Genomic DNA, 25,368 nt, shown 5'->3' on the forward strand with positions numbered 1-25,368 from the left:
CTCCCACAACTGTCCAACTCCAGCTTCAAGAAATAAGCAGTCAGCAAATCGCTAGAGAATACCTGAACTCGACATCGGCTGCTGCTCTATTTTAGGGAAGGAAACCTAAAGGAAGGAATTCCTTGAATGGCAGGATGAGCTGAGTTTTAACAATGACTATAAATGTGGCTGTTCGTGTACATATTATGCAAGACAAGTCAACAGTATCACCAAGAGCCTCCTGGTCCTTCAATCGGCATCACTTCCCCGGTGGTCACCACAACAGACTCCCTTGTGACATCTTACTCCTTACATTGAAACTTCAAAATCAGAAACCTGATGTTTCCAACCAGGAAGTTAAAAAGAGAAAAGAAGTTTACACATTTGAAGATACACGATTTTATTTACATAACTGAGATGATTTTCTTAGTCACCTTGATTACAAAAGCAAATTAACATGGTATGGTTTAATAACCTTTCATAAATAGATTTAACAGATTTTAATAACGGACAGATTGCTACTTAATACTCAGTAATGCTTAATAGTTAGTAATTTCTGCGTATATGCATATGAAAACTCTGTCTGATAGGGCTAATAAGTATGAGTACCTTTATAACTTAGGAATAGACAATTAGATTATGAGTCAAGGGTTAATTCCCCATCACTGGGTCAGCCAGTTAGACCTGGAGTTCTCACCCTGCGGAGGACAAACCTGCTGCACCCGCTCACACTGAGGAGGCATTCTTAGTAACTTGACGAAGTTTATTCCCACTTCTGCATTTAACAAGATTATCATTAAGCACATCTGAAACCCAAAAGTTTACCACAACTAGATATTTGTAAAGGAACGTATCACACAGCGTGTCTGAACAATGGCCCAAACTAAAGCTGCACTGCATCTGCAGTAAGTGTTTCTCCAGCGCTCTTCCTGGGTGTGTGTGCACACACAAGGGCATGTGCATGCATACACACACACACACACACACACACACACGGCTCCTCCACATACTCATCCAAGCCTTCTTGGCCACAAAAATGCCATAATTTTACTGCTTTTGTGAAATGGCTATAAAATCCACTATTTTAATGAGACGACATTAAGTCCTTTCACAGTGGTTTAAGTATGAAGCCCAGGCAGTGTTTTGGTAACTGACACTCTCCTGCAAAGTGACAGCGCTGGGACAGAAAGAAGAGCCACTGGGACTTCCCGAAAGCCACCCCGGCAGGATGGGAGGAGCGCTGAGTGTCTGTGACCACAAACAAGCAGTGAAGAATGATAAGAAGCTTATGAGTCATGGTCAGAACCTAAAAAACAGAAACGTCTTACCATAGCAGCATTACGTTACAATCACAGGAAGAGTGGATACATGTACCTTTTCACACAAGCTCTATAAGAGCCAAAACACTGTCTTTTCCACATCAGAATCGTAATCAGAGGTGTCCCTGTCGATGCTACTTCTAACCTAACTAGCTGAACTGTCCCTTTGAAACTGAGCACAAGTCCCACCCACTAATGTGTGAGATGAGCCTCCGTCACTTTTCAGCGCTGGACGGGGGGACGCTGAAGGCTGTGGGGTGCAGGGATTCACAGCAGCCAAGTCTCTACGGTCAGCAGTCCTTGGACACGAGGCCACTCCACTCAGCGGCCCCGCTCCTCCATACACTTCTCGTCAGGGGGTTAGTGATTACTCAGCGACGGGAACAACTGTGTCCTGGGAGCCCTCTCCCCTCACACCACCTACCTACACAGCAAATGTGGCATCACGTCTCTCCACTGTGCTAAATCTAGGAATCATTTTAATCATGATAAAAATCAAATGTCTCCTTAAGAAAAGGTTACATGATTTAAAAAAACAAAACAAAACAAAAAAACATTCTCAGGATCTCGAAGGCTGAGCCGAGGCCTGTCCTGAGGTCCCCTCTCCCTCTCCAGCCCTGGCTGGGCTTTGACAACCCTATGAGGCCTGGCCGGGCTCTCGTTCTGAACAAGAACAGGTCGTCTGGGCCAGTTTTTTTTTTCCTGCTGCCTTTTTGGTGTGTGTGCTTCATGTTTAAATCGTGTGGCCTCGTTTGGCGGCAACTGGAAAAATCAAACAGTTTGGATAGTGCGTGAGGGACCCACACGTGTGAGCACGGAGTACGTGGTGCTCACTGCTGAACCCAGACCAGTGCTGGGTGCTGCCGTGGACTGAAGAGAAAGGGACACCTATATGCTGGACTCAGAACACTCGTCCAGAGCGCTACGTCTGCTGGGAGGGAAAACCACCAGCCAGTGTGAAATGTGCAAGGAGGGGCCAGCAGACTTTCTGTTCTCGGTATGTTTCTTCCCCTGTGAGTCCATTACCTTTCACAAAGAACTGTTAACTATCAAACGTGTCCATTAATTGTGCCGCGGAGGGTGAAACCATCCAGTTAGCATATACACTATCATTTGCATATCTCGGACACCCAGTGTTGGTGCCATCGGCTCTCGTGAGTGGTACAGGACTCTCTTCAGGCCAGTTCGGGTCTGACATGCCTAAAAATGAAAACAGATCATTTGTTCTGCACTGAAGAACCCAAACCTCATGTGCAGACAGTAAGGCCTTGGCAAAACTCCCTTTGAGGTTCAAACCAAACTTCTGGTTTCTGGGCCAAATGCCTTCAGAGTTTCGTGCTCCAGGTTTCCAAAACATGGGTAACATTTGGGGGGAAACATCACGTGCTCTCTGGTAACTGCAGCTTACCAGAAACTACCAATTTGGACTTTTATAAGCTTCAGACTCTCAAATCTGATAAATACTTGTTGACCTGTTTAACTCTTTTTCTAAGGCAGCATAAAGCATCAGCACCTTGCTGTAATACATGGCTTACTGCAGCAGGAAACTTTCTATAAAAAGTTCTCTAACGTAAAGGAGGCTGCTTGTCTTCCATCCCAGCCTACCACGGAGGAGAGGATCTTCCAAACCAAGGGTGCACGCAGGCGAGCCCCACGGCGTCGACAGGACAAATGGCAAGTAGCACTAGCCAGCAAGGAATCAGTGACCCAGGAGGCATGCAAAAGGAACAATCTCGGCAGAAAAATGCTTGAAACTCCAAGATTTCAAAACAATCCATGATGAAGTTAGGAAACAGGAAAAAATTTCAAGTACTGAATCGAAGACAAAAGAAGGAGTTTTGGCAAGAACCGTATTTACTGTCCATTGCAAGACCACAGCACCACACACTACGTTCTTTCAAAAAGCATTTTGCTCCAGCTTTTTGCACTGACTTCATAAGTGACAACTGTCATGACAGTTTGTAACGCAAAGGATGTGAAAACAGCAGTCTGCGTGCGTCCCCCCATTCCCCTCCCCCCGCCATGGTGGTCCCCAGCACCAGGTGGCCTCCAAGAGCTGCCTTCCACCCAGGCGGGGTCTGGGGGAGCGGCCACTGGCTGTGATCTTAATGCAGGCAGAGTGGTGCTGGCTCCTCCTTTCTAAATTAAATGCCTCCCCAGATCAGGTAAATTTATCCCAGTAGTTAAATTAGAAGTACTATGACTTGATACCCACCCAGGAAATGACTTAGTCATCATTTTCTCAATATCCCCTGAGAGTTCTGCCCTGCCCTCTTTCTTCTCTATCGTCCTAAGTTGCTGGGCAGTGTGGTAATTACACGTATTTTCACATCCTTTTAAAAAAACAGAATAGTAAAAATGCCTGAATGTAAACGGATGCAAAGTCAGACATTTACAAACAAAAAGGTTCAGAGCAGACTTTGGCTTCATTCAGACCAGAAACACTCTTAAAAAGCATTACAGAGAGTAAGGACAGTGCAGAGAGGAACAATGTGGCTAGAATCTAGTAAATGCATGTGAAATTCTACCATAGAGTTTGTTTTCAATCCACGTGGAGGGGAGGTTTCGAGGGAGGGGAGCGTTATTACAGTCCACCAGGGGCATCTCCTCCTCCGACAGGCCGTCGTCGTACAGCAGGGAGTCGGATGGGGTGGACGCGGCCAGGTCCAAGTAGTCCTGGAAGGGAGAGACGGCTGGTCACCCCTGGCGCAGGCCACTACTGGACATGCCCGCCACTCCCTGCCCAAGAGCAGAAGCCCTGGCAGAGTCCCACCCCATGCCTACTGGCCTCTTGTGAGACCTGAGCCCCTCGCCAGGGTGCCAGCACTGAGCTCCTCCAGCCCCTGTCTCGCCGAGCTCTGCTCCGTGGTCCTCATCGCTCCCCCTTAGAAAATCACCTCCTTGGGGGCACAAATGTGCTCCCTCACTGTCCTAGTTCTCTCTCTGCAGCACTGGGGGCACCAGGCCCAGCACTGGAGAATCGGCCTGTTTACAAAACCCAAGGCTCTGGGAGAGCTCGCTGCAGCCCCATGACTCATTGCAGGAATGCCAAGAAGCACTCTCCAGCTTCCCTCGAAGCATCTCGAACATCATGTCAGGACTCAGAAATCTGAGGCACTGATGTGGGTTTTGCAGAGGACACTGCTATAGATAGGCTTCAGCTCCCAAGCATGACGATTCTTGAATACCTGCTATTTCCACTTCCCTGGTTAAATGTGTAAAGAATGGTTCCAGCGTTTTGCTGGCTGGTTCTCAGCACCGCTCTAGGAAGGCCATCTTTTGGCATCAGCTATAGCCTTTGTTTAGGACAACCCTGCACTCACTCACAGGGTTCACCCAAACGGTACACTGATGCTCGATGCTGAGTTTTATTACAAGTGGCCGAGTCCATGCATCTTGCTCTGAAGAAATAGCTTTTAGTAAATGTGTCAATGGAAGGACGAAACCACGACGGCAAGGTCTGTGCCTGTTTTGTTTACTTGCATGCCCAGCATCTAACACAGAACGTGGGAGTCAGCGATTGCTTAATCAATATTAGTGGAAACTTTGTTGACTTCCTCAGTCACCTGGAGTTGTAAACTTGGAGGCACACGGATACGACTGTTTGGCCCACACAGAGGTTTTGGAAATTTAAATGAGTTGCTATTAAAAACTGGGAAACAACATAAATATCCCTTAAAATTCAGAAGACCCGGCATGCCGGCATTCATGTTCCTACAGGTTACAAGTGTCCACAGTGAGGCGTCTTTCAGAGGGCTCCCAGGACACATGCCGGCACTCATGTCCCTACAGGTTACAAGTGTCCACAGTGAGGGGCCTTTCAGAGGGCTCCCAGGACACATGCCGGCACTCATGTCCCTACAGGTTACAGGTGTCCACAGTGAGGGGCCTTTCAGGGACAGCTGGTGGGCTCCTGTCTGTCACAGTCTCCGCTGCTCTCTAGTCACTTCCCACCCCCAGCCGGGCCCCTGATAGCATATGAATTTAGGACATAGACATTTCAACTCTACTTCCTCATGTTCTGTTATTGAAAATGATTCTGTTTGGCTTTGGAATATTTTCCTCCCACCCCTATCTGTGGAGGGCTCTTCCTAAGGGTCAAGGTAAAAATCTTGGTTTCTTCCATACAATGGAATATTACTCAGCCATAAAAAGAAACGAAATGGAGTTATCTGTAGTGAGGTGGATGGTGTCATACAGAGTGAAGTAACTCAGAAAGAGAAAAACAAATACAGTATGCTAACACATATATATGGAATCTAAGGAAAAAAAAAAAGGTCACGAAGAACCTAGTGGCAAGACGGGAATAAAGACACAGACCTACTAGAGAATGGACTTGAGGACATGGGGAGTGGGAAGGGTAAGATGTGACAAAGTGAGAGAGTGGCATGGACATATATACACTACCAAACGTAAAATAGATAGCTAGTGGGAAGTAGCCGTGTAGCACAGGGAGATCAGCTCGGTGCTTTGTGACCACGTAGAGCGGTGGGATAGGGAGGGTGGGAGGGAGATGCAAGAGGGAGGAGATATGGGAATATATGTATATGTATAACTGGTTCACTTTGTTATAAAGCAGAAACTAACACACCATTGTAAAGCAATTATACTCCAATAAAGATGTCAAAAAAAAAAAGAAGCCCAAAAGGCCTGGATTAAGGACAAGGGTTCAGTCGCTGGCTCTCCCTGGGGGCAGCACGACCAACTCCCTCCAGGCAGGCTCGCTCTGCGTTTCGCGCTGGGAACTACACGGGCCGGCGGGAGGCCCGCGGGAAGCTGGCACCAGGAATGGGCTCCAGGTACTCACTCTGCTCTTAACCATCATCTTATCCAGGTCTTTGCTGATGTCGGCAAACACTGGTCTCTTGTCTGGCTCCTCCTTCCAGCACTGCAGCATCAGACTGTACCTGATGGGACACACAGGTGGGCGGTGACAATCCAGCAAGGACTGCCCGGTCATAGCCACCAAACTCAGTATAGTGCCCTGGGCCCCGGGGGCTCTGCTCCCTAACCTCAAAGCTGCTTTTGTGTCACTGACATCCTTCCCTGAGGTGGGTCAGAGCTTGAGGGGTCAGCAGGGGCTCACAGCGTCTGGCACTGTGGTTCAGCTGTGTCCGCTATGATGGCTAAGGCAGAAACGCTGGTCATTAAAACTCTTAGGAAGGACGAACTGGGTATGAATACAAACACCTGCCAATCACACTCTGACTTGTACCTTCCTCCCTCCCCTGGGGCCCTGGCATGGCTGCAGGGCTTCCGGAGCTACCACGTGGGTGTGCGCTGGGCCCCTGCCTGTCAGCCCAGGCCGTCCAGGGAGGTGGCACCTACTCACCCTTGCACTCCCCCATCTAGCCTCGAGCCAAGCACGTGGCAGGCACACGACAGACTCTGTAGAATAAATGGACCAGTGTCCCTCTGCCTGTGGATGACCCCTTCTCATGTGTTCTCAACCTGTCCTCTGAGAAGCATCTGATGGAACCACCATCAGATGAGAAGATGCTGGTGCCCCAGGGCTAAAGTCCAGGCGCCCCCTGCCCACTCCTTGCCTGCCTTTGTGCCTCCACCTGTGTACTCCCCTATATGCGCCCTTGGGGCCATTCTGAATTACCCACCCCGCCCCAAGCATCCTGGGACAGGTCTCTGGCCTTTGGCTCAAGCTGCTCCCTCAGTCTGAAGCACCCTCTCATCCTTCCACCACCTTTCCCCAGGTCCTGCTCCCCCTCATCCCTGTAAGTCCCTCCAGGAGGCCGACCCAGCCCCCAGTGGAGTCAAGGGTCCCCAGCATCTGCCGTCACACCCAAGGGCGGTTCTCTGACTTCTGCCCCATCATGCCCTGCCTGTCACTACCTGCCACCCAGCTCGCCCTGGGCTGGCACCCAGGGCTGCCCAGGAGCGGGAAAGAATGAGTGCACGTGTCTCATCCCCGCCAAAGTCCAGTGTGTCTGTGTCTGAGGAAGGCTGGGCCAGAGCAAAGCCTGCTCACATCTCCTCGCTGCAGTTGTCTGGCCGCTCCATCCGGTAGCCTGTCTTCAGAAGGTTGAAGAGCCGCTCTGGAGGAATCCCAGGGTAGGGGTTGCCCCCCAGGGTCACAATCTCCCACAGCAGGACACCGAAGGACCACCTGCAGGGAGCAAGAGGACCAGTGAGTGGTTGTACTAGGTCTGCAGTGCCCTCTGTGCACCAGACACTCATCCCCCCCGCAGTGTCTGACCCCGAGTCCCCAGTACAGAGAGCGGCCCAAGTGCTCACAGCTTCAGCCTGTGCTGACCCAGCAGATGGGATGGGGAATAGAGGTGGGGATGAGCCATCTGCCTGCCCTGCCCCCACCCCTGCCAAGCCACTGCCCAAGCTCAGCCCCCTCACCCGAAAGGGCACACGGCTGGCCCCTGAGGTGATGCTCTTAAGCATCACAGATGGCACAGGGCAGCCAAGCAAGCACATCAAAACGTAGGCGGGCCCTAGGCCACAGGGCAGAGGGCTCCCTGCACAGTTCCTTCACCTTTTCTGCGTGCTTGCAAATTTTCGTAAGATCTTAGAAGAAAAAAAAGCACTGCTATAGAAAACACACTTAACTGTGAGAGAAAATTTACTGTGAAGGGGGGACAAAATCATATCACAAAACAGTATTATCACACGAGCCCACTTACAGTCACAAAAAGCATATACCTGCACGCCACAGAAAACTCTAGGCCATGCCTGCGAGGGCCAGCAGTAGTTACTTAGGGGTGGTGGGATCCTAGTGGCTTTTAGTCTCTTCATGTTGCTTTCCCCTGCATTTCCAATTGTCTTACGGTCAACTTTGTAATCAGAACACAGTTGTTAAAACTGTCTAAGAATTGCCTTTTCACAGCCCACATTGTTCAAAATATGCAAGCCTGTTCAGAGCAGAACACTTGGAAACAAGTCTGCTGTATTTTTGAAAACTATCAAAAATGTATTTGGACCTGGAAGACTTAGTTTTGGTTCCCATCTTGGAGTAGTTTGGGGCACCTGCCTAGAAACTCACTCAAGGCCACCCCTGCCTATGGGCGGGAACCAGTCCCCAGGGACCTGCTTGAGCCCAGCCTGTGCTTAGGCCCACAGGAGGGAAACTGTTTGGCTGAGCCTGTGTGTCAGAGACATCCAGAGAGGAGAGGGGAGGGGAGAGCGAGGGAGGCGAGGGGGTCTGCAGCCATGGCTCACACCCTTACACTCCACCCTTACACTCTGAAAGTAGTAGCTTTCAGAACTACTGCCTGGGCCCTCGCCAATTGCTGAGTGAATACACAAAGCCCCGGCAGCTTGGAGCCGGGATGAGCTGTGGATGGTTGGCATGAGCCGACAGGCACTCAGGGCCAGCACTGTCCCCCAGTGGAGCTGCTGAGACAGGTGGCATGGTCCTATACACGTGTAACCTCCCCCCTCCCCGGGAAGGCAATACCCACTCACACATCACTCTGGGTGGTGTAGATGTGATCGAAGAGGGACTCAATGGCCATCCACTTGACTGGGATCCGACCCTAAAGAGGGTGTGAAAGAAAGGCATTAACGTAGCTCTGACATCCTGGGAACTGGCGGGGTAGGGGGTAGGGGTAAGGGGGGGGCCACGTCCCAGGCTCTTCCAGCTCTGAGGGGATGCTGAGTAATGACACCAGAGTGGTCCTGGGTACAGGACTGGCGCCTCGCAGGGGCCGGAGCCCCAGCCTGGCCCTCGCAGGCTTGACTGAGACACCAGAGGGAGTCAGCTGGCCTGCCCACATCTACGCAACGTGTGCCTGTCACGCACCGCATCCCTGTTGAGAAGAGACCCAAGAAATTGATATCGAGCACAAGCCAGGTCCCCCTATGGACGCTTCCCTGGCTGCTGCTGCCCAGTGGGTGGGCCAGGAACACCACGCAGCGAGGTCTCCTTTGATTTCTGAGGGTGAACGAGTTTGGGAAACTGACATCCAGCATTTTCCATCTTGGGGACTTTGGATGCAAACAATCACACTAAAGGCTCTTCTGAAAAGCTCTGAGGGAAGAAACCTGTGTGTGTGCCTTCGGGCTGGTTTTTACCTCTTATTTTATCCCAGGGCCCTTTTAGCATCCTCTGAAAGAGTGCCCCCTACCACAGAGGTGCTGGGGTCAGACCTAACAAATCCTTTCTAATGCAACTTGAGAAATAGCTTTTCAGTACAAATAGGTCAGCCTTAAGGCAGAAATCAATTTTTTTTTTTAAAAAAAGGCATGCATTAGACTTCAATGCAACGTTTACTATAATTCCTTTTTAAAAAAGTATTCTTGGGCTTCCCTGGTGGCGCAGTGGTTAGGAATCCGCCTGCCAATGCAGGGGACACGGGTTTGAGCCTGGTCCGGGAAGATCCCACATGCCACGGTGCAATGAAGCCTGTGCGCCACAACTACTGAGCCCACGCACCTAGAGCCCGTGCTCCGCAAAAACAGAAGCCACCGCAATGAGAAGCCCATGGGCCGCAATGAAGAATAGTCCCCGCTCGCCACAACTAGAGAAAGCCCGCACACAGCAACGAAAACCCAATGCAGCCAAAAATAAATACATTAAGTAAACTAAAAAAAATTTTTTTTTTAGGATTTATGTCCTTAATGAAGTGTGACTGTTTCGGGGGTGTGTGTTCCCAACAACGCTGCCTACAGCCTGTGCTCCTGGGGGACGTGCTTGGCCACATTGTGCTCCTTGATTCGTGACACGGGGCTTTCCTGAGGACCTATGCGTCAACAGGAAAGCTCTGTCCACCGCCCTCCACAGGGCAGGGAGCAGCCCCTCTCCACTTCCCCTTCAGCACTTCTGAGATGTGTTGTCACAACGGACACCCCAGAAGAAATGAAACATCACCCTCACAGCCCCTGGCAACACCAGGTCTTCTCCTGACCCTCAGAGCAAAGCTGAAGTGTACGCCATCACTTTTTGTGTTTTTCTTTTTGAGCAGCATATGTTCTGAATGCCAGGTTAGCTGTGTGTCTTGAAGGTACCCGTGAGCTGGCCCTGTCCAGTCTGTCACAGGGAGGCTGCAGGAGAGGGGCTGAGAGGGCAACAGAACTAAGAGGGTCAAGACCAATGCCACAGAGAACTGGACCACGCCAGGGAACCAGATTTCCCGAGAAGGGCCCCTGACCACCTGTTTCAGTGACTCGGAAAAAGCTTCTGAAATCCCTACATTGCGACTCCAGACCCTGTCTCCAGGGTCTCCTGGTGCATCTTCCAAACTCTCTTAGGCAGGGGTTCCCAGGCCCTCGTCCCAGTAGAATCCCCACCTGTAAAGCGATTCATTCCCTTCTGCAAGGAATGAATAGCAAGCTCGGGTTTATTTCATTTCTCTCCTCTAAGCAAAGGACTAAAGGAAACAGTGACTTTCGCTCTGTAGAATCAAGAGGAGCAACTGCAGAGAAGAAGGTTGTTATTTCTGCAGTGTTAGGTGACCTTCGAAAAGGATAGTGATCAAAAGCGAGAGAAGCTGCAGAGTCCCCACTACCCAGCGGGCAGCTCTGCAAGACCACGTGTGGCCCTGAGGAAGAGAAGGAACAGACTTGGGGCTGAGTCCTGAGCTGGGTCTCTGCAGGACTAGGGAAGGGTTTGGGGATGAGGGCTGGAAATTTATACTCTAAAAATCTGCTTTATCTTCTCCAGATAAATATCTTGCCCCTACCCTGTGGGGACCCTGACGGTTGCCCACACCCAGCCTGGGAGCCCCAGGCCGGCACACCCCAGGACCTGGTACCTTGCTTCTCTTCACGTAGGAATCCTCTTCATAAACATCTCGGGACAGACCAAAATCCGAGATCTTCATCCTGCGCCCCTCGGCTACTAGGACGTTTCTGGCTGCCAAGTCCCGATGGACAAGCTGCAAGGAAGACAACAGCAGGGACCCCTGAAACCCGGGCCCATGGCAGGTGGAGGGGAGGGCAGGGCTGGGGCGGCACACACCTTCATCTCGGCCAGGTACTGCATCCCCCGCGAGATCTGCCAGGCGAAGGAGATGAGGTCGCCCATGGTCAGGGCCCGCTCCTCCGGGTTGTCCAGGTAGCTGGAGTTGCGGCTGTCTCTGCTGCCCACGTAGCCGGGCCCCGCCTTGCGGCTCTCTCGGAGGAAGCCCCGCAGGGAGCCATACTTGGCATACTCCACGATGAGGAGCAGCGGCCCTGGGGGCAGAGGGGGCTGTGGGCTGGCTGCCTGCGGGGCCCCGGGCAGGCGGAAGTCAGGCCAGCTCTGGGCAATTGCTTCCCAGAGCACGCAGCAGGCCACAGGGCCCCTGGGCAGGCTCTGCACCTGGGCAGACAGACCCAGCCCTGCTCTGGGGGGCAAGTACCTGCGTTCTGGCAGCCTAAGGACTTAAGCCCCAGCTCACTCGCACATCGCTGGCTCTCCACCTTGCGGGGGCCATGCCAAAGCCAGCTGCCTGGGTGGTCGAGCATGACCTCTTCCCTGGGTGCCCCAGGCAAGCAGTCACTGCATTCAGGACTGTCCTGGGAGGCACCCCCTGCTGCTAGGATGTCAGGCCTTTCTGCATCCTCGGTCCTGCCACAGCATGGCCTGGGGACGGCTGACAGAGGCAGAGTCTGGATCTGCCCGTGGCCACCTGCTCCCTGCTCCTGCCTGCTCTCAGCAGCTCTGGGCTGCAGTCCTGCCCGAGGCCCAGCCCTGAGTTCTGCTGGCGCTGACCAGTGTCCCTGCTGCCCTCTCCCTGTCAGCCCCATCTCCCTCGCACCCCAAACACACACACACACACACACACACACACACACACACACACAGTGGGAGGTGCCCTGGGTGGCACAGCAGGTTTGGAATACCAGCAGAGCAGGATGCTTTTATATGAGAGACGGTGACAATGCCTTTGCCACGCAGGGCTGGGGTTGGGGTCACCCGGAGGTTATGGCATGTCTGGTTCCCCGTGCCCAGGAGGTACTGCTCGTTTCTGGAGCTCCCTGCCTTGGGGGCTCTGCCTGGAGCAGGGTGCTGACAACCAGGATGTCCTCAGAGACCTCATGGCAGCACTGGGAAGCCCAGGGAGCACACCGCAGGGAAGGTCTCACACAAGCACTCCTGCTGCACCCCTTCCGGCCCTCTCACTGACACGCAAGCTCCAGGCAGGAGCCAGAGCCGCAGACCCTGCTTCCGGGAGGAGAGAGAACAGGGGCCCAAGGAGGAAAGGATGGGGAAGGGGAAGGAGGCAGAATGGGGCGGCCCGGAGCCCCCTGGCCTGTGCCTGGCGGCCGCTCGTCCTGGGCTGGCCTTACCGTCCTGGCTGCAGGCCCCGTAGAGCTTGATGACTTGCGGGTGGCTGACCTGCGTCAGGAGGTTGAACTCTGACAGCAGGTCCCGCAGCTCGCTCGCCGAGGCGTTCTCTGAAATGCACGTAAACACAGCAGGTAGCAAAGCGGTCCCTTCTGTTAGCCCCTTCTGCAGCCCTGCTGGGTCACGGCACCCACACCGAGGGTGGGGGGCGGTCTGCACAGACCCATTATTCCCTTCAGAGACATCCTACCCAGGTTCAGACGAGGCCTGCAAGGATCCCACTGCTTGGGGCTACTCTCAGCCCGTGGGAGGGTCAACAGCAGCCTCGTGTGCCTCCGGGGAGTAGGAACCCGAGAAGCACACGTCCATGTGAGCGGATCTTTCCATGGAAAGCCTCCCAGGGCTGGGCTGTGCCCACAAACGGCATTATTTCCCTGCGATCACCATCTCTCAAAGACAGTGGTGCACAGAGACCCCCTTGTTAACCCTTCTGGGAAGGTAAAGGGACTCCCTGTTGTCCCCAAACACCTGCTGACCAAGCACTCAACAGTGGCGGGTGAGGCCCTGCAGAAAGGTGAAGACCGCCAGACATCACAGAAGTCCTCCGGCCACGCTGAGCACGCGTGTCCCAAGGGTGGACGGAGCGTGCTCGGGCTCCCACCAGAATCTTGGGTGTGGAGGTATTCTGAGACAAAAGCTGCGGCTACACAGTCCTGCTGGGTCAGTGGTCCCACAGCCCAGTGCCCAGCTGTGTCACCTCCTCAGGGTGCAGACTTGTCTGGAGATGAGAAGACAGCTGGAAGATGGGGCACTGGGACTCTCTGGACCATATGTGGGTGACCCAGGGCCAGTCTCACTGTGCCCCTTAGGGCCTGGGATCTCATGGGCAAGGGGCGACCCCAGTCTGAGGGCCTGGGCAAGTACCCAGAAGCACTCTGCACTGCATGGCCCCCTGACTGCTGAACCCACGTGTACATCAGCCGACTGTGTCCACTGCACGGCCGCTGGGCCCTCCGTCGGTCCACTTGGGCCAGAGCCCGGCTGTGGCAGAGGGCCATCTACCCAGTCTCTGCTGAGAAACACCAGTGAGGATGCCTAGCTTGCAGCAAGACTGGGGCGGGGCAGACCCGCTGAGGACCCGTGGGGACTGGGCAAGGCAGGGCCCTAGGGGGCAGGGACTGGTCCTTACAGGTGATCTCTTCACCAGGACTCTGGTGGATGCTTGGCTGAGAGAAATGAATGGAGCAGACTGGGTTGGGGAGAGCTGTCAGTCCAAAACCAAAAGGGCTTTAACTTTAAACTCGGATCTTTACCCAACACTGGTACAGAAGTAGCACCACTCCAGAACCTTCCAAGGGAGGAACGTCCTCACCCTGCTTCTCCAGGGACCATGCCAGCCCACATCATCCACGGTGGGGATCCCCAGACTGCAGCCACTCAGGAAGAGCAACGGGGGGGGGGGGCCTCTTCAGGAGGCAGCAGGCCAGCTGCCCGAACCCTGGCTGTCGCGTGGCTTCATCCACCCCTTGGGGCTCCCGCAGGTGTGCATGGCAGAACCACGCAAAGGACAGATACCTTTCAGCATCTTTACAGCCACAGTCGTGTACCCCGCTTTGCCTTTCAGCCGGAAGGCCGTTGCCTTGACCACTTTTCCAAATTCTCCTTCTCCCAGAGTTTTTCCAAGAACCAAGTTCTTCCGAGGGAATTCCCACTTTGGATCCTCCTATGTTGGGTGTGAAGGAAGGGAGACAAGAAGAGAGAGAAGAAAGATGGTGAGAAAAGGAAGAAGGCAAGACCTGGTGGACAAGCTCCAGTGTGCAGACAACTGACCGTCACCTGAACCAGCCCGTGACAGTCACCATGTCCAAGGGCAGGACCCCACAGTCAGGCCCTGAGGTGTCGTGACATGATGTGTCTCCCCCATGGGAAGGCAGGTGTTGCCACAAACCAGCCTGGACTCCGTATGTCCGTACCCTCGCTGGCCCCTGTCTACCGAAGATGCCCTGTGCCACCCCAGGCCCGTGTCCTTGTCTGTCCAATGAGGGATTCAGGGCTTACTCAGCACCCACAGGGGCTCACAGGGGAGCATGGCCTCTTCCCTGGGAGTCAGGCCCAAGCTGCTCAGCACCGTCTCCGCTTTGGACACCAGGCCACAAGGCACTGACTGGCCAGCAGCCCAGATCTTCAGGTGCCCTTTCCAGAGACCCCTCCAGGACTCCCAAGAGAACCGAACTGGCACCAGTGGCCCAAGTTGCCTACCAGCCCAGGACCTGTGGCTACTGGTGGGCATGTCAAGGACACCTTCCCTGTGTGGCAGCCCCTGGAAAGGTACCACCATGCTCCTTGGGAACCTCCACCCCAACGCGTGGAAGACACTGCTCCTCCCATAGGCCCAGGCATTACCCTGAACCTGCACCCCCCTGCCTCCCCACCGCAGTCCCATCCACATACCATGCCCACTCAAGACCACACCGGGGCACCTTCCCAGACCCCCAGCCTGGCTCATGCACTTGAATTCTGGGGATGCTGAATCCAGTCTGGAACCTGCCTTCCTGTGCCAGCACTGGGCATCCTTTACCCCAAGCCTCGCTGCAATTGGGTGGCGAGTGGGTGTGGCTTCAGGTGCTGTTTACGCTGTGCCCTGCCAGGCTCGCCTAACACACAGAGATGACACCACTGGGGACGCAATGCCCCCCAGCGAACAGAGCCTTGTGTTCTGACATCTGGGAGCAAGGCAGCCTCCTCTCAGCACCACGGCGAGGGGTGCCTTCCAGCCAATTCCTGGGCTTCCTGGTATCTCAGGTTCCCCAAGAACCCACAGTCAGGGTCAATGTTGACAACACGGTCACCACCGCCCTGGTGTCCACCCTGCACTGGATAACAGTTTACTGCTCACAGAGACTGCGCTAAGGTAGATATCACTGATTTGATCCTCTTAAAAACGTTAAAAACCATTCCCCCCACTTTACATAAGACAAAACAAAGGCCAAAAGATTGCATAGCACGTCGGAGACCTTGGAGCTGGTCAGCGGGGCCCCCGGGCCTCGGGCCCGGCTCTGAGTTGCTCTGGGCTCTGGGCTGGAGGTAACGTGGGCCGAGGGTGGTTTTTGCGGAGGGGTTCCCCCTGCGCACGCACCTACCAGCACCACTCTCGCCGTGTGCCTCAGCCCCAAACCGCCAGGGCATTTAAAGGAATCAAATGGCTCGGCCCACGCGCCTGCTGTGGAGGCTGAGATGCCGCTGGGGCTGGAGAACCCCACCTGCGGAGCGATGGGAACTAGGGAAGTCAGGAGGGAGGCCTCTGTGGCCACCACATCGGGGAACAGCCCTCATGGCCCAGACCCTCACAGAGGGGCCAGCCCCCCTTGGGTGGCACTTCCTATGAACCCTGGCTACCTCCTACCCTGGGCTGCGGACTGTGGCCCCCAGGTGCCGAGCTTCCTGCACACGGTGCAATGCTCCCTACCCAGCCTCGTGGGTAGAACTTCTGTCCCCATGCACCCTCGGCTCTGGCCACCTCCCTCAGCCCCGCCCAGCACCCGGCTGCCAGCAACTTGGGCGCTCCCAGCAAGCGCGCTGAAGGGCACGGCAGGCAGAGGAGTGGCCTGGCCAGGTCGGGGTGGTGTCTGAGGCGCCCACGCTGACCGCAGGCCCAGGCCCTGCCATGCAGGAGGGGCTTGGGAAGCATGCTGGCTCTGGCTGGCACTCTTCATCGGCCGGCCGGTCACAGGCCCGGGCCTGGCTCCCCCGCAGGTGCCCTAGAGGCCCCTCAGCGCCCCCTCCCTCGGGGCCAGAGACAGACTCCCCTCTCTGCTGCTGCCACCCCGACCAAGCCCCCACCTGCCAGCCTCTCTCGCCGGGATGGGGACAGTGCCTCCCCACGGGGCTCCCACCCCACAGACTCCCAACAGAGCGGCCCGTGGTAATGAAGGCAGAACACGGGCCCCACCCCCAGGGGTCCCACCCTCTGAGAACAAAATCCACGGTCCTCCTCAGCACCTCCGCCAAGCCTTCCTCCTCCCAGCGCTTGGGGCATCGGCAGGATAGCTCCCGGTCAGGTTCAGCACGGCCCACCCGCCCCGTACCCTAACGGCCCAGATCTCAGACCATGTAAATCAGCACCCATCATTCTCCACCCTGCTCCATGCTCTCCGCCCCTCCCTGGAAGGCCGCTCAGTGAAGGCAGGGGGCTGCTAGAATGCTCAGGGTGTCCTCCCGGTGGGTGAGAACACATTAGCCCCAGGTGACCCGTCCCCTCCTCCCCTCCCAGCTGCCCGAGACCAGAGGCCGGCGCCACCTGCAGGCCCCCTCCCCCCGGGGGGGGCGCTGCCTCCCCAGCCCCGAGGCCACACGGAGAACCTCACCGGGATCTTGAAGGTGTCCACAGAGACCTGGTTCTCCACGGAGTCCAGCGAGGGCCGGCGGGCACCGGATGAGGAGTAGCTGACGGGAAAGGCCTGGGCGGGCCGGCGGAAGGTCATCTCAGCTGAGGCGATGGGCGGCTTGTGGGCGTTCTTGTGGTAGCGGTGGATGCAGAAGGTGGACAGCAGCACGGACACGATGAAGGAGAAGAGCACGGCTGCCGCGATCACCGTGCGGCAAAGCTCGTCACACAGCGGGTCTGCAGGCAGCGGGGGTGGGCCGTGAGAGATGACACCCCGGGAGGGGGACCCCGGATACCCACAGGAGCTGGTACAGAGCAGCTCTCCAGCCCGCCACGCCCAGGACAGCCGGGAAGTGTCTGCTGTGACCAGCTTTGAGCATCCTGGAGAGCACTGCTGGTGTGAAGGTCTGAGAGTAATTGCCAACCCTCCAATAGAAGCAGCCCACAGCAGGTACGGTTCTGTACGTTTTTGCTATTGGAGACTGTTACCACCCTTTTCCAGAAGGAATGAGAGTTTATAAGCAGCCTGCCTAAGGTCACACAGCAGAGGTCATGCACACCTGCACCCACCCACCCTAGAATGCTGCGCTGAAGCCAGAGGCCCAGGGGCGCTGGTGGGGAAGTGCAGCTCTTCCCCTGTGTTCCCGATGTCTTTTGTATTTTCTTTATAGTCAATATAAAGGAGGGAGGAAAGAAAAGTGGCCCAGGACCTAGGGCTGTGCAATAACAACCCAAATAACAGAAAAGCATCCCTGGGCTCAGGCAGGAAAGCTCCGCATGTGCTCAGTGGGGCACCTGCTGTCCCAGAAGAAGCACCTAGAGGCTCTGGCTAGGAGGATGGGGACCCATTTGGCCAATGCCATGGGCCCAGCAAAGGCCCTGCACAGGGACAGTCCGAGCAGACACTGAGTTATCTGGTGAAAGAACTAATTTTCCAGCCCAACCTTTACCACAGAACTTCGGGCCAGGGAGTTCCCTGGTGATTCAGTGGTTAGGGATCTGTGCGTTCACTGCCAAGGGCACGGGTTCAATAATCCCTGGCTGGAAATGGAAGCAACCTAAGTGTCCATCGACAGATGAATGGATAAAGACGAGTGGCATCGTCTATATATACCATATATATGACATATATACCATGGAATACTACTCAGCCATAAAAAGAAACGACATTGAGTTATTTGTAGTGAGGTGGACGGACCTAGAGTCTGTCATACAGAGTGAAGTAAGTCAGAAAAAGAAAAACAAATACTGTATGCTAACACATATATATGGAATCTAAAAAAACAAACAAAAAAAGGTTCTGAAGAACCTAGGGGCAGGAGAGGAATAAAGACACAGACGTAGAGAATGGACTTGAGGACACGGGGAGGGGGAAGGGTAAGCTGGGAAGAAGTGAGAGAGTGGCATGGACACATATACACTACCAAATGTAAAATAGATAGCTAGTGGGAAGCAGCCGCATAGCACAGAGAGATCAGCTCGGTGCTCTGTGACCACCTAGAGGGGTGGGATAGGGAGGGTGGGAGGGAGACGCAAGAGGGAGGGGATATGGGGATATAGGTTTATGTATAGCTGATTCACTTTGTTATAAAGCAGAAATTAACACACCATGGCAAAGCAATTATACTCCAATAAAGATGTTAAAAAAAAAAAAAAAAAAATCCCTGGCTGGGGAACTAAGATCCTGCAAGCTGCATGGCGCGGCCAAAAAAACCCCCAAGACACCACCAAACTTCAGGCCAGAAGGCAGTCTTAGAGGCCCTGACCCAGCTCCCTGTCTGCACAGATAGGGGAACCAAGACCCCAAGAGAAGGCAAAAGGTCTCCTGGGTTTCCGCGCCTTCCCGCAATTTCCTCCCTCGCTCCTTGGGGCTCAGGGAGGTGTGGGGATCCCTGCCCGCGTGGCCCCAGCCAGCTCACCCTGGCTGTCTTCCGGCTCGCAGAAGCACTTCTTCTCCTCCGGGAAGCAGTTGCAGATACCGAAGCCGGCTTTAATCCCCCGGCGCTCCCCAGGCTCGTGCCCACCAATGATGCTGCCGCCCCCTGATGATGGACACGACCCACTCAGCAGCCCACTCCGCCTCGGGGGGACCTGACCAGCCAGGCCACCCGGACAGGAGCGTGAGAGGCCCCTCCCCACCTGATGTCAGGACTCTCAGGCCCAGGGAGCGCAGTGAGCTCAGAAGTCTGTGTCACCCAGGCAGGAGTCTCAGCACGACAGGCCCCCAAACCAGTCCCCTGGCCACAGCGGGCGAGAGGAGGAACCCACAGGCTGCCCAGGGCCCTTGCTGAGGTCCACACACGGTCACTTTTCAGAAGCAGAGCACGGGCAGCAGGGGCAGCCGGGAGTCAGCGGAATGGGGGACAGGGCGCCGCACCCCCATGAGTCGGCCAGGGCAACACCGGAGAGGGTGGGTCAGGCCAGCAGGCGCTAGTCTTGGGGGAGGAGAGCCCTCTGTTCAAATGAAACGTTAGAAAAAGGCTCAGCACGCGCAACCCAGGAAGTCGGCTGGCCTGGCTGAAGTGCAGGTGGGAGTCCAAGCCCCTTCAGCTTGCTACCTACACCCCCTTCCCAGGCCCTGCCCTTGCTCAGGTACACGCGCAGGCCCGGTGCTTACGGAGGCAGTCCTGGGGGCAGATGTTGGCGTCTCTGCTTTCCACGGCGTCACAGTGGCCATCGGGGCAGGTCTTGATGCTGGGGGAGCAGGTGGAGAAGTTCCTGGTGATCCCTATGGCACACAGCAGGCAGTTACTACCATGAGGGAGCACCAGCCTGGTCAGACTGCCAGAGCCACGAGGGCCACACCCCAGGGCCTCCCCCAAGGAGAAGCAAACCGAGGCCTGAGCCGAGAAAAACCACACGTGGAGCCCATCCCTGAGGAGAGCCTGGGGGTCCGGGGTGTACAGGGCAGCCCGGGCAGTGAGGGCTGGAGGAGCTGGGCAGTCCCAGGGCTCTGCCCGGGCTCACATCAAGGAGGCCAGAAGAGACCAGACAAGGCTGGGACCCTCTCAAGGCGGTACCATGAGTGGGACCCTCACATCGGTGGCCGTGGCTTGGAGCCAGCAGCAGGCTAAGCCCAAGGCTGTGCAGGCCCCTCCTGCTTCGGGCCACGCTCCCTGGGCTGGGATCTCCCAGGTAGAGCTTCTCTGAAGATCGTTTCGGATATTTTGAATTTTTTTTAAGGTTTGTGTTTTTATGAACTAAAGCCAACTATGAATGATGTGCACAGTGTAACCTACCTTATACTCATCCACCTTTTGGATCTTTGAAAAGGGTCTGTGAACTATGTGTCTAAAAGCAGTGGGTGAGGGCTTCCCTGGTGGTGCAGTGGTTAAGAATCCACCTGCCAGTGCAGGGGACACGGGTTCGAGCCCTGGTCCGGGAAGATCCCACATGTCGCAGAACAACTAAGCCCGTGCGCCATAAGTACTGAGCCTGCGCTCTAGAGCCTACGAGCCACAACTACTGAGCCCATGTGCCACAACTACTGAAGCCCGCGCGCCTAGAGCCCGTGCTCCGCAACAAGAGAAGCCACCGCAGTGAGAAGCCCGCATACCACAACGAAGAGTAGCCCCTGCTCGCCACAACTAGAGAAAAGCCCGTGTGCAGCAACGAAGACCCAATGCAGCCAAAAATAAATAAATAAAATAAAATAAATGTATAAGAAATAAAAAAAATAAAAGCAGTGGGTGAATGGGAGAAGGTTAGGGGGAGAGATAGTTAGGGAGTTTGGGATTGACATGTACACTCTGCTATATTTTAAATGGCTAACTAACAAGGACCTACTACTGTATAGCACAGGAAACTCTGCTCAATATTACATACAACCTAATCGGGAAAAGAATTTGGAAAAGAATAGATACGTGTATGTGTATAACTGACTCACTATGCTGTGCACCTGAAACTAACACAACATTGTTAATGAACTATGCTCCAATATAAAATAAAAAGTTTAAAAAAAATAAAAGCATTGGGTGAATATATTCACAACTGTACATGTAATTTATGTGTATACAGGTAGAGAAATGGAGACACAGATGCCAATTCACATCTAGTTTAGGGACAAATATATGTACAGAAATTTAAAATAAAATAAAAAGAAATCAAGCACATCCCAACTTTGGCCCAGACCCTCCCAAGCCCAGAGCGAGTCCAGCCTCAGGCACCTGTGATCCCACGGTGATAAACAGCCCTAATGTCCTCATGCCACCCTGCACTCATGTCCACCCTCTCCTGGCATCAGGAGTCACAGCAGGGGACAAGGCGCTGGGGAAGAGACTCTGAGTGGGCGGGGGTGGAGAGCATCGCAGAGGCTGGCAGGGCCCACACAGACGCCCTTTCCACTCAGCCGGCATCACCCTCCCGATCACCCGGCTCTGCACGGGGCCTACCTTTGCCGTCTCCCTGTCTCCACTCGCACCTGCCCGTCAGAGAGCCCAGGCCGCCGCATTCCTCACACTCGGGCCGCCTCTTGCTGACCGCGCAGGACAGGGGGCAGCCTGGCTCCTCTGCCACATCTGGGGGTGGCAGAAAGCAAGTCACAGGGGGCCAGCCTGGGCCCTGTGTCCAGCCGCCAGCACCCACGGGTGAGGGCAGCGCTGGCTGAGCTGTCCCCACGGGCTGAGCCCAGAGGGGAGGTAGTAACTAAGCACCGGGGCGCAGGGCAGTGAGGGGGCTGCTGGGGAAGGGGTGGTACCACGGTCACAAAGCGGGGACAGCTACTGGGCTAAGTATGGAGGGAGGGTGTGAGGTGGCCAGACTCGGCCAGTGACACACAGGACACCCAGTTAAACCTGACCTTCAGATAACGGTCAACACCTGCTTTGTGTAAATACGTCCCTAATATCACGGTGACACGCTTGGAAGTTTGTCTTCTAAGAGACACTGCAAAAGTTGCACGAGAGGTACTTACACCAAAAAAATTGCTTGTTGTTTACCTGAAATTCACGTTTAACCAGGGTCCTCTATTGTATCTGGCAGCCCTAAAGCAAGTGCCCAGGTAGGACGCGTTGACAGAGGTGATGGGCAGCAGTGACCGTCCACAATGCTGTCACTCTGGGCTAAACTGTTTCGCACTTTCCCCGTCATCCTTCCAGCTTGGCTGTGCAGCGTGCACCGTTTTCCCATCTTACAGGGAAGGCGGCTCAGGCTCAGGGAAGCCACCAGTTAGTGAGGGGGAGCAGGACCGGGCCCCTTCTGTGGGAGAAGCCCGAGGCTCTACTACGCCCCGTCCATCCCGACCCTCCCCGCAGCCCTGGCACTCACATGTCCCCTCCAGTGTGACGAGCAGTGGGGCCTGGGCTTGCCGGCGGGTTGGCCGTTCGACGGCCACTACCGTGTACTGGAGTTGGGCACACTCGGGCCGCTGCAGGGCCTCCGTGTCGTTCACGAACAGGGTCCCCGTGGTGTCCTCAGCCGAGGTGACCATCCCCAGGGCGCTGCAGTTGGCGCTGGAGAGCTGCAGCTTGTACTGCACGTGGATGCCACTGAACTCCTGGCAGTTTTCCACACAGACTTTCCCAATCTAGGCATGGGACACAGGGAATCCTTAGCTGGGTGGCTGGACCACCTGTGATGGTGGCTGGAGGGGCTCCCTGGCAGCCTGAGTCCCAGGACAGTTTCCTACTCAGCCCAGGATGGTAGCTCCCCATCTCCCCATCCTCCACGCCCCCGGAACCTGCAGACCATGCGCCTGCCTGGTCCTGCCCTGCCCAGACCATGGGACCACCATCCATACCTGCTCCTCAGAGCCGGAGATGAAAGAGCACAGGGCACTGGGGTTTGGTTTTGGGGCTGGCCCTCCAGGGAGGTGCTGCTGGCTTGCCCAGCTCATCCCTCACTTGCTCACTCATTCAGGTACAAAGGCAGCCTGTATGCCTCCTACACACCTCCCTCTCTTCCGGCCAGGCCAATTTTGCTCTGCGGATCACCAGTTCCCATCCTTAGTGCACATGGCTGGGGTGGTCCACGCCCGAGCCAGGTCACTCGCCTGGTTAGTCAGAGCATGTCACCCCGGCCACGATTCATGCAGCATGGTTGTTTGTCCCACACAGGACCCAGGGGGCCTTCCTGGGACTTGGGCTGGAACTCCTGGGAGAGAAGGGATGCTTCTCCCAGGGATGCTAGGCTGGCAGCTGTGGTCACTGGGGCCCGGAGCTGGTCAGCTGAACTCTCCTTTTTACCCCCTCAGCCACTCGAGTTACCATAAGGGTTGTGGTGGCTTGAGATCAGAAGCTCTGACTAGTCAAGGCTGAGGGCTGGGGGCCTGGTGGGGGAGCAGGGATAGGGCCCTGCCTGCAGCCACGCACCATGCCCTTGCTCAGCCCGACTCAGGCCCAGGGCAGAGCCAGGCTCCTCCAAGCCCATGCTTGACGCCACACCAAACCACGTCCTGGGCTCCACACAAAACCACCTCCTGGGCTTCCAGCACTTCCCTGTACAAACCGGGCTCACTTCCACTCTCTCCAGTGACTCTCAAAATTGCCCAAGGCCATCATCCTCAATTTACAATCATAAAAACTGGGGAGCCGGTGAGAGACCACAGTGAGTCTGAGGCCGGACTGGGACTCAGGTCCCTGTGCCCTCCTGAGTCTGCTGGAGCACAGGTGACCCACCTCCAGCAATGCCTGCTCCCGCTCAGCCCCCCAGACACCCCTCAGGCCCCTCTGCTTTGTCACCTCCCACCACCCTTGACCCCTGCCTCCAGGAAAGGCCTGAGGTTGGGTGGCAGGGTGGGGAGCCTGGATGTGTCCAAGGGTGGGGTTCTTCGTCCGCTGGCCCCGGGTGGCTGCCAGGAGGTAAGGGTACCAACCACAGAAACTGGCAAAACCACTGGAAAATAGGAGACGGCCCTAAACGGGACATTCTAAAGAGGATGTGGCCACAGCTGCCCCACTAGGAGAACGCAGTACGTTAAGTCATATGCTTGCTGTAACCACGAGTGAACTTTCAAAAGCGCTTAAGAGAAACATTCTCGGAAGAACTGCACCAAAATGTTACACACTGGCTGATATGAGAAAAAGAGATCACTCCTGTCTATCCCTTATCTCTTTTGACGAATACTTATTACTTTTATTTTTTCCATTTCTAATCGTTATTTTCCAACGACTAATGCAAAATTAGCTCTAGTAAACATACTTGCAGAAAAGTGGAAAGTAGAAGCGCTCCTTATCTTTCCCTGCAGAGGGCGCCACCGTTAATTGCTGCCTGCATTTGCACACTTGCAAACTCCCAGCAATGAGGACTTCGTTTTGAACATAGGGAGCCACCTGAGACCAACACTTACGCAAACCACTTTTTCACTTAATTCACCAGGAACGTCTTTCCAAGTCTGCATACATAGATTTACCTGGCGCTGCTCCTTCATGAGTACAAAATGTTTTAAAGACGCCAAGAAAGGAGACGGCAAAGAAGAGGGGCCCACAAAGCCCACGAGCCCTGCTCATGACTGTCCCACTCTTCCACGGCCCCAGCGTTCCTGGCCGTGTGCCTGCAGCTCCCTGGGGCCACTCTGTGTACTACTTAGCTCAGGGAGGGGGTGTCACCCACCCCCCAGGCCTGCTTGAAATCTGCTCAACGGAGCACCCCTCCCTGGGGGTCTCCTGCCCCTCCACACCCCTCCCCAGGCAGGCAGCAGGCTGGGGCTCACCTGGGCGAAGCGGCGGGCCCGCCTGCTCGCGGCAAAGGAGTAGGTGCTGGGCAGGCGCAGGCTGACGGGCAGCACGGACACGTTGAAGTGGAGGAGGAGGACGCCCTCCCCTGGGGCCTGGAAGTCCGAGTCGTTGACCAGCACGGCCAGCTGCACGGCCCGGCTCTCCGAGATGGGGAGGCTCCGGTTGAGAACCAGCCCTGCAGGAGGTGGGGGGTGGGGGTATGTGTCTGTGTGGACAGGACACGGTGATGCTGGGCGGGGGCCCTGCGGGTTGGGACCACTGTCCCACGCCGCTGCATGCCTCCTCCCCAACGCGCTCCCCGCGCACATGTGGAAACAGGTACCTCCACCCACATGGACACAGATAACAGACCTGGCGGGAGGCATTAAGGTAGAACTACTATTTAAAAGTGAGTCGCTGTGCTGAGCTGGGAGCCCAGAAGACCCTTCTCAGCTGGGAGGTAACCTTGGGGGTGTGTGTGTGGGGGTGTGTGTGTGTGTGTGTGTGTGTGTGTGTGTGTGTGTGATGTGAGTGCGGGGCAGGCCACACAAGGTAAAGGACCGCCACCACCAAGGCCCTGGGAAGACCGTGCTGGCCCCTGAGAACTCTCAACAGCAGCAGCCTCCTGTGGACCCTTGGATTCCACAGGCCTCCAGCACCCGGGAGCTTCCACCCTTCTGAGCACTCGTCGTGTGCCAAGGCTAAGGTTTTAGTTTAGTGGAGACAGAAAGGGGGAGGGGGGCCTCTGGTGCACATGGCACCAGAGTGAGTATGCAGGGGCAAGGATGACGTTTTCCCTCA

General features: G+C 55.4%; 1 protein-coding gene across 1 annotated transcript in view; it reads right to left on the reverse strand.

The window, feature by feature from the left end:
- Window positions 1-1,097: 1,097 nt before the first annotated feature.
- Window positions 1,098-25,368, reverse strand: part of RET (ret proto-oncogene) — a 61,004-nt gene continuing 36,733 nt past the window's right edge. Inside the window, 16 exon segments of the mRNA XM_068548830.1 lie at window positions 1,098-1,141; window positions 1,144-1,227; window positions 3,827-3,974; window positions 6,106-6,205; window positions 7,282-7,419; window positions 8,727-8,797; window positions 11,015-11,137; window positions 11,221-11,435; window positions 12,534-12,641; window positions 14,107-14,254; window positions 16,896-17,152; window positions 18,835-18,957; window positions 19,533-19,643; window positions 21,307-21,432; window positions 22,181-22,439; window positions 24,564-24,763. Of these exon segments, the coding sequence (XP_068404931.1) occupies window positions 1,098-1,141; window positions 1,144-1,227; window positions 3,827-3,974; window positions 6,106-6,205; window positions 7,282-7,419; window positions 8,727-8,797; window positions 11,015-11,137; window positions 11,221-11,435; window positions 12,534-12,641; window positions 14,107-14,254; window positions 16,896-17,152; window positions 18,835-18,957; window positions 19,533-19,643; window positions 21,307-21,432; window positions 22,181-22,439; window positions 24,564-24,763 (2,255 nt within the window).

The sequence above is a fragment of the Eschrichtius robustus genome, chromosome 7 (assembly GCF_028021215.1).
Source record: "Eschrichtius robustus isolate mEscRob2 chromosome 7, mEscRob2.pri, whole genome shotgun sequence".
Classification (NCBI taxonomy): Eukaryota; Metazoa; Chordata; class Mammalia; order Artiodactyla; family Eschrichtiidae; genus Eschrichtius; species Eschrichtius robustus.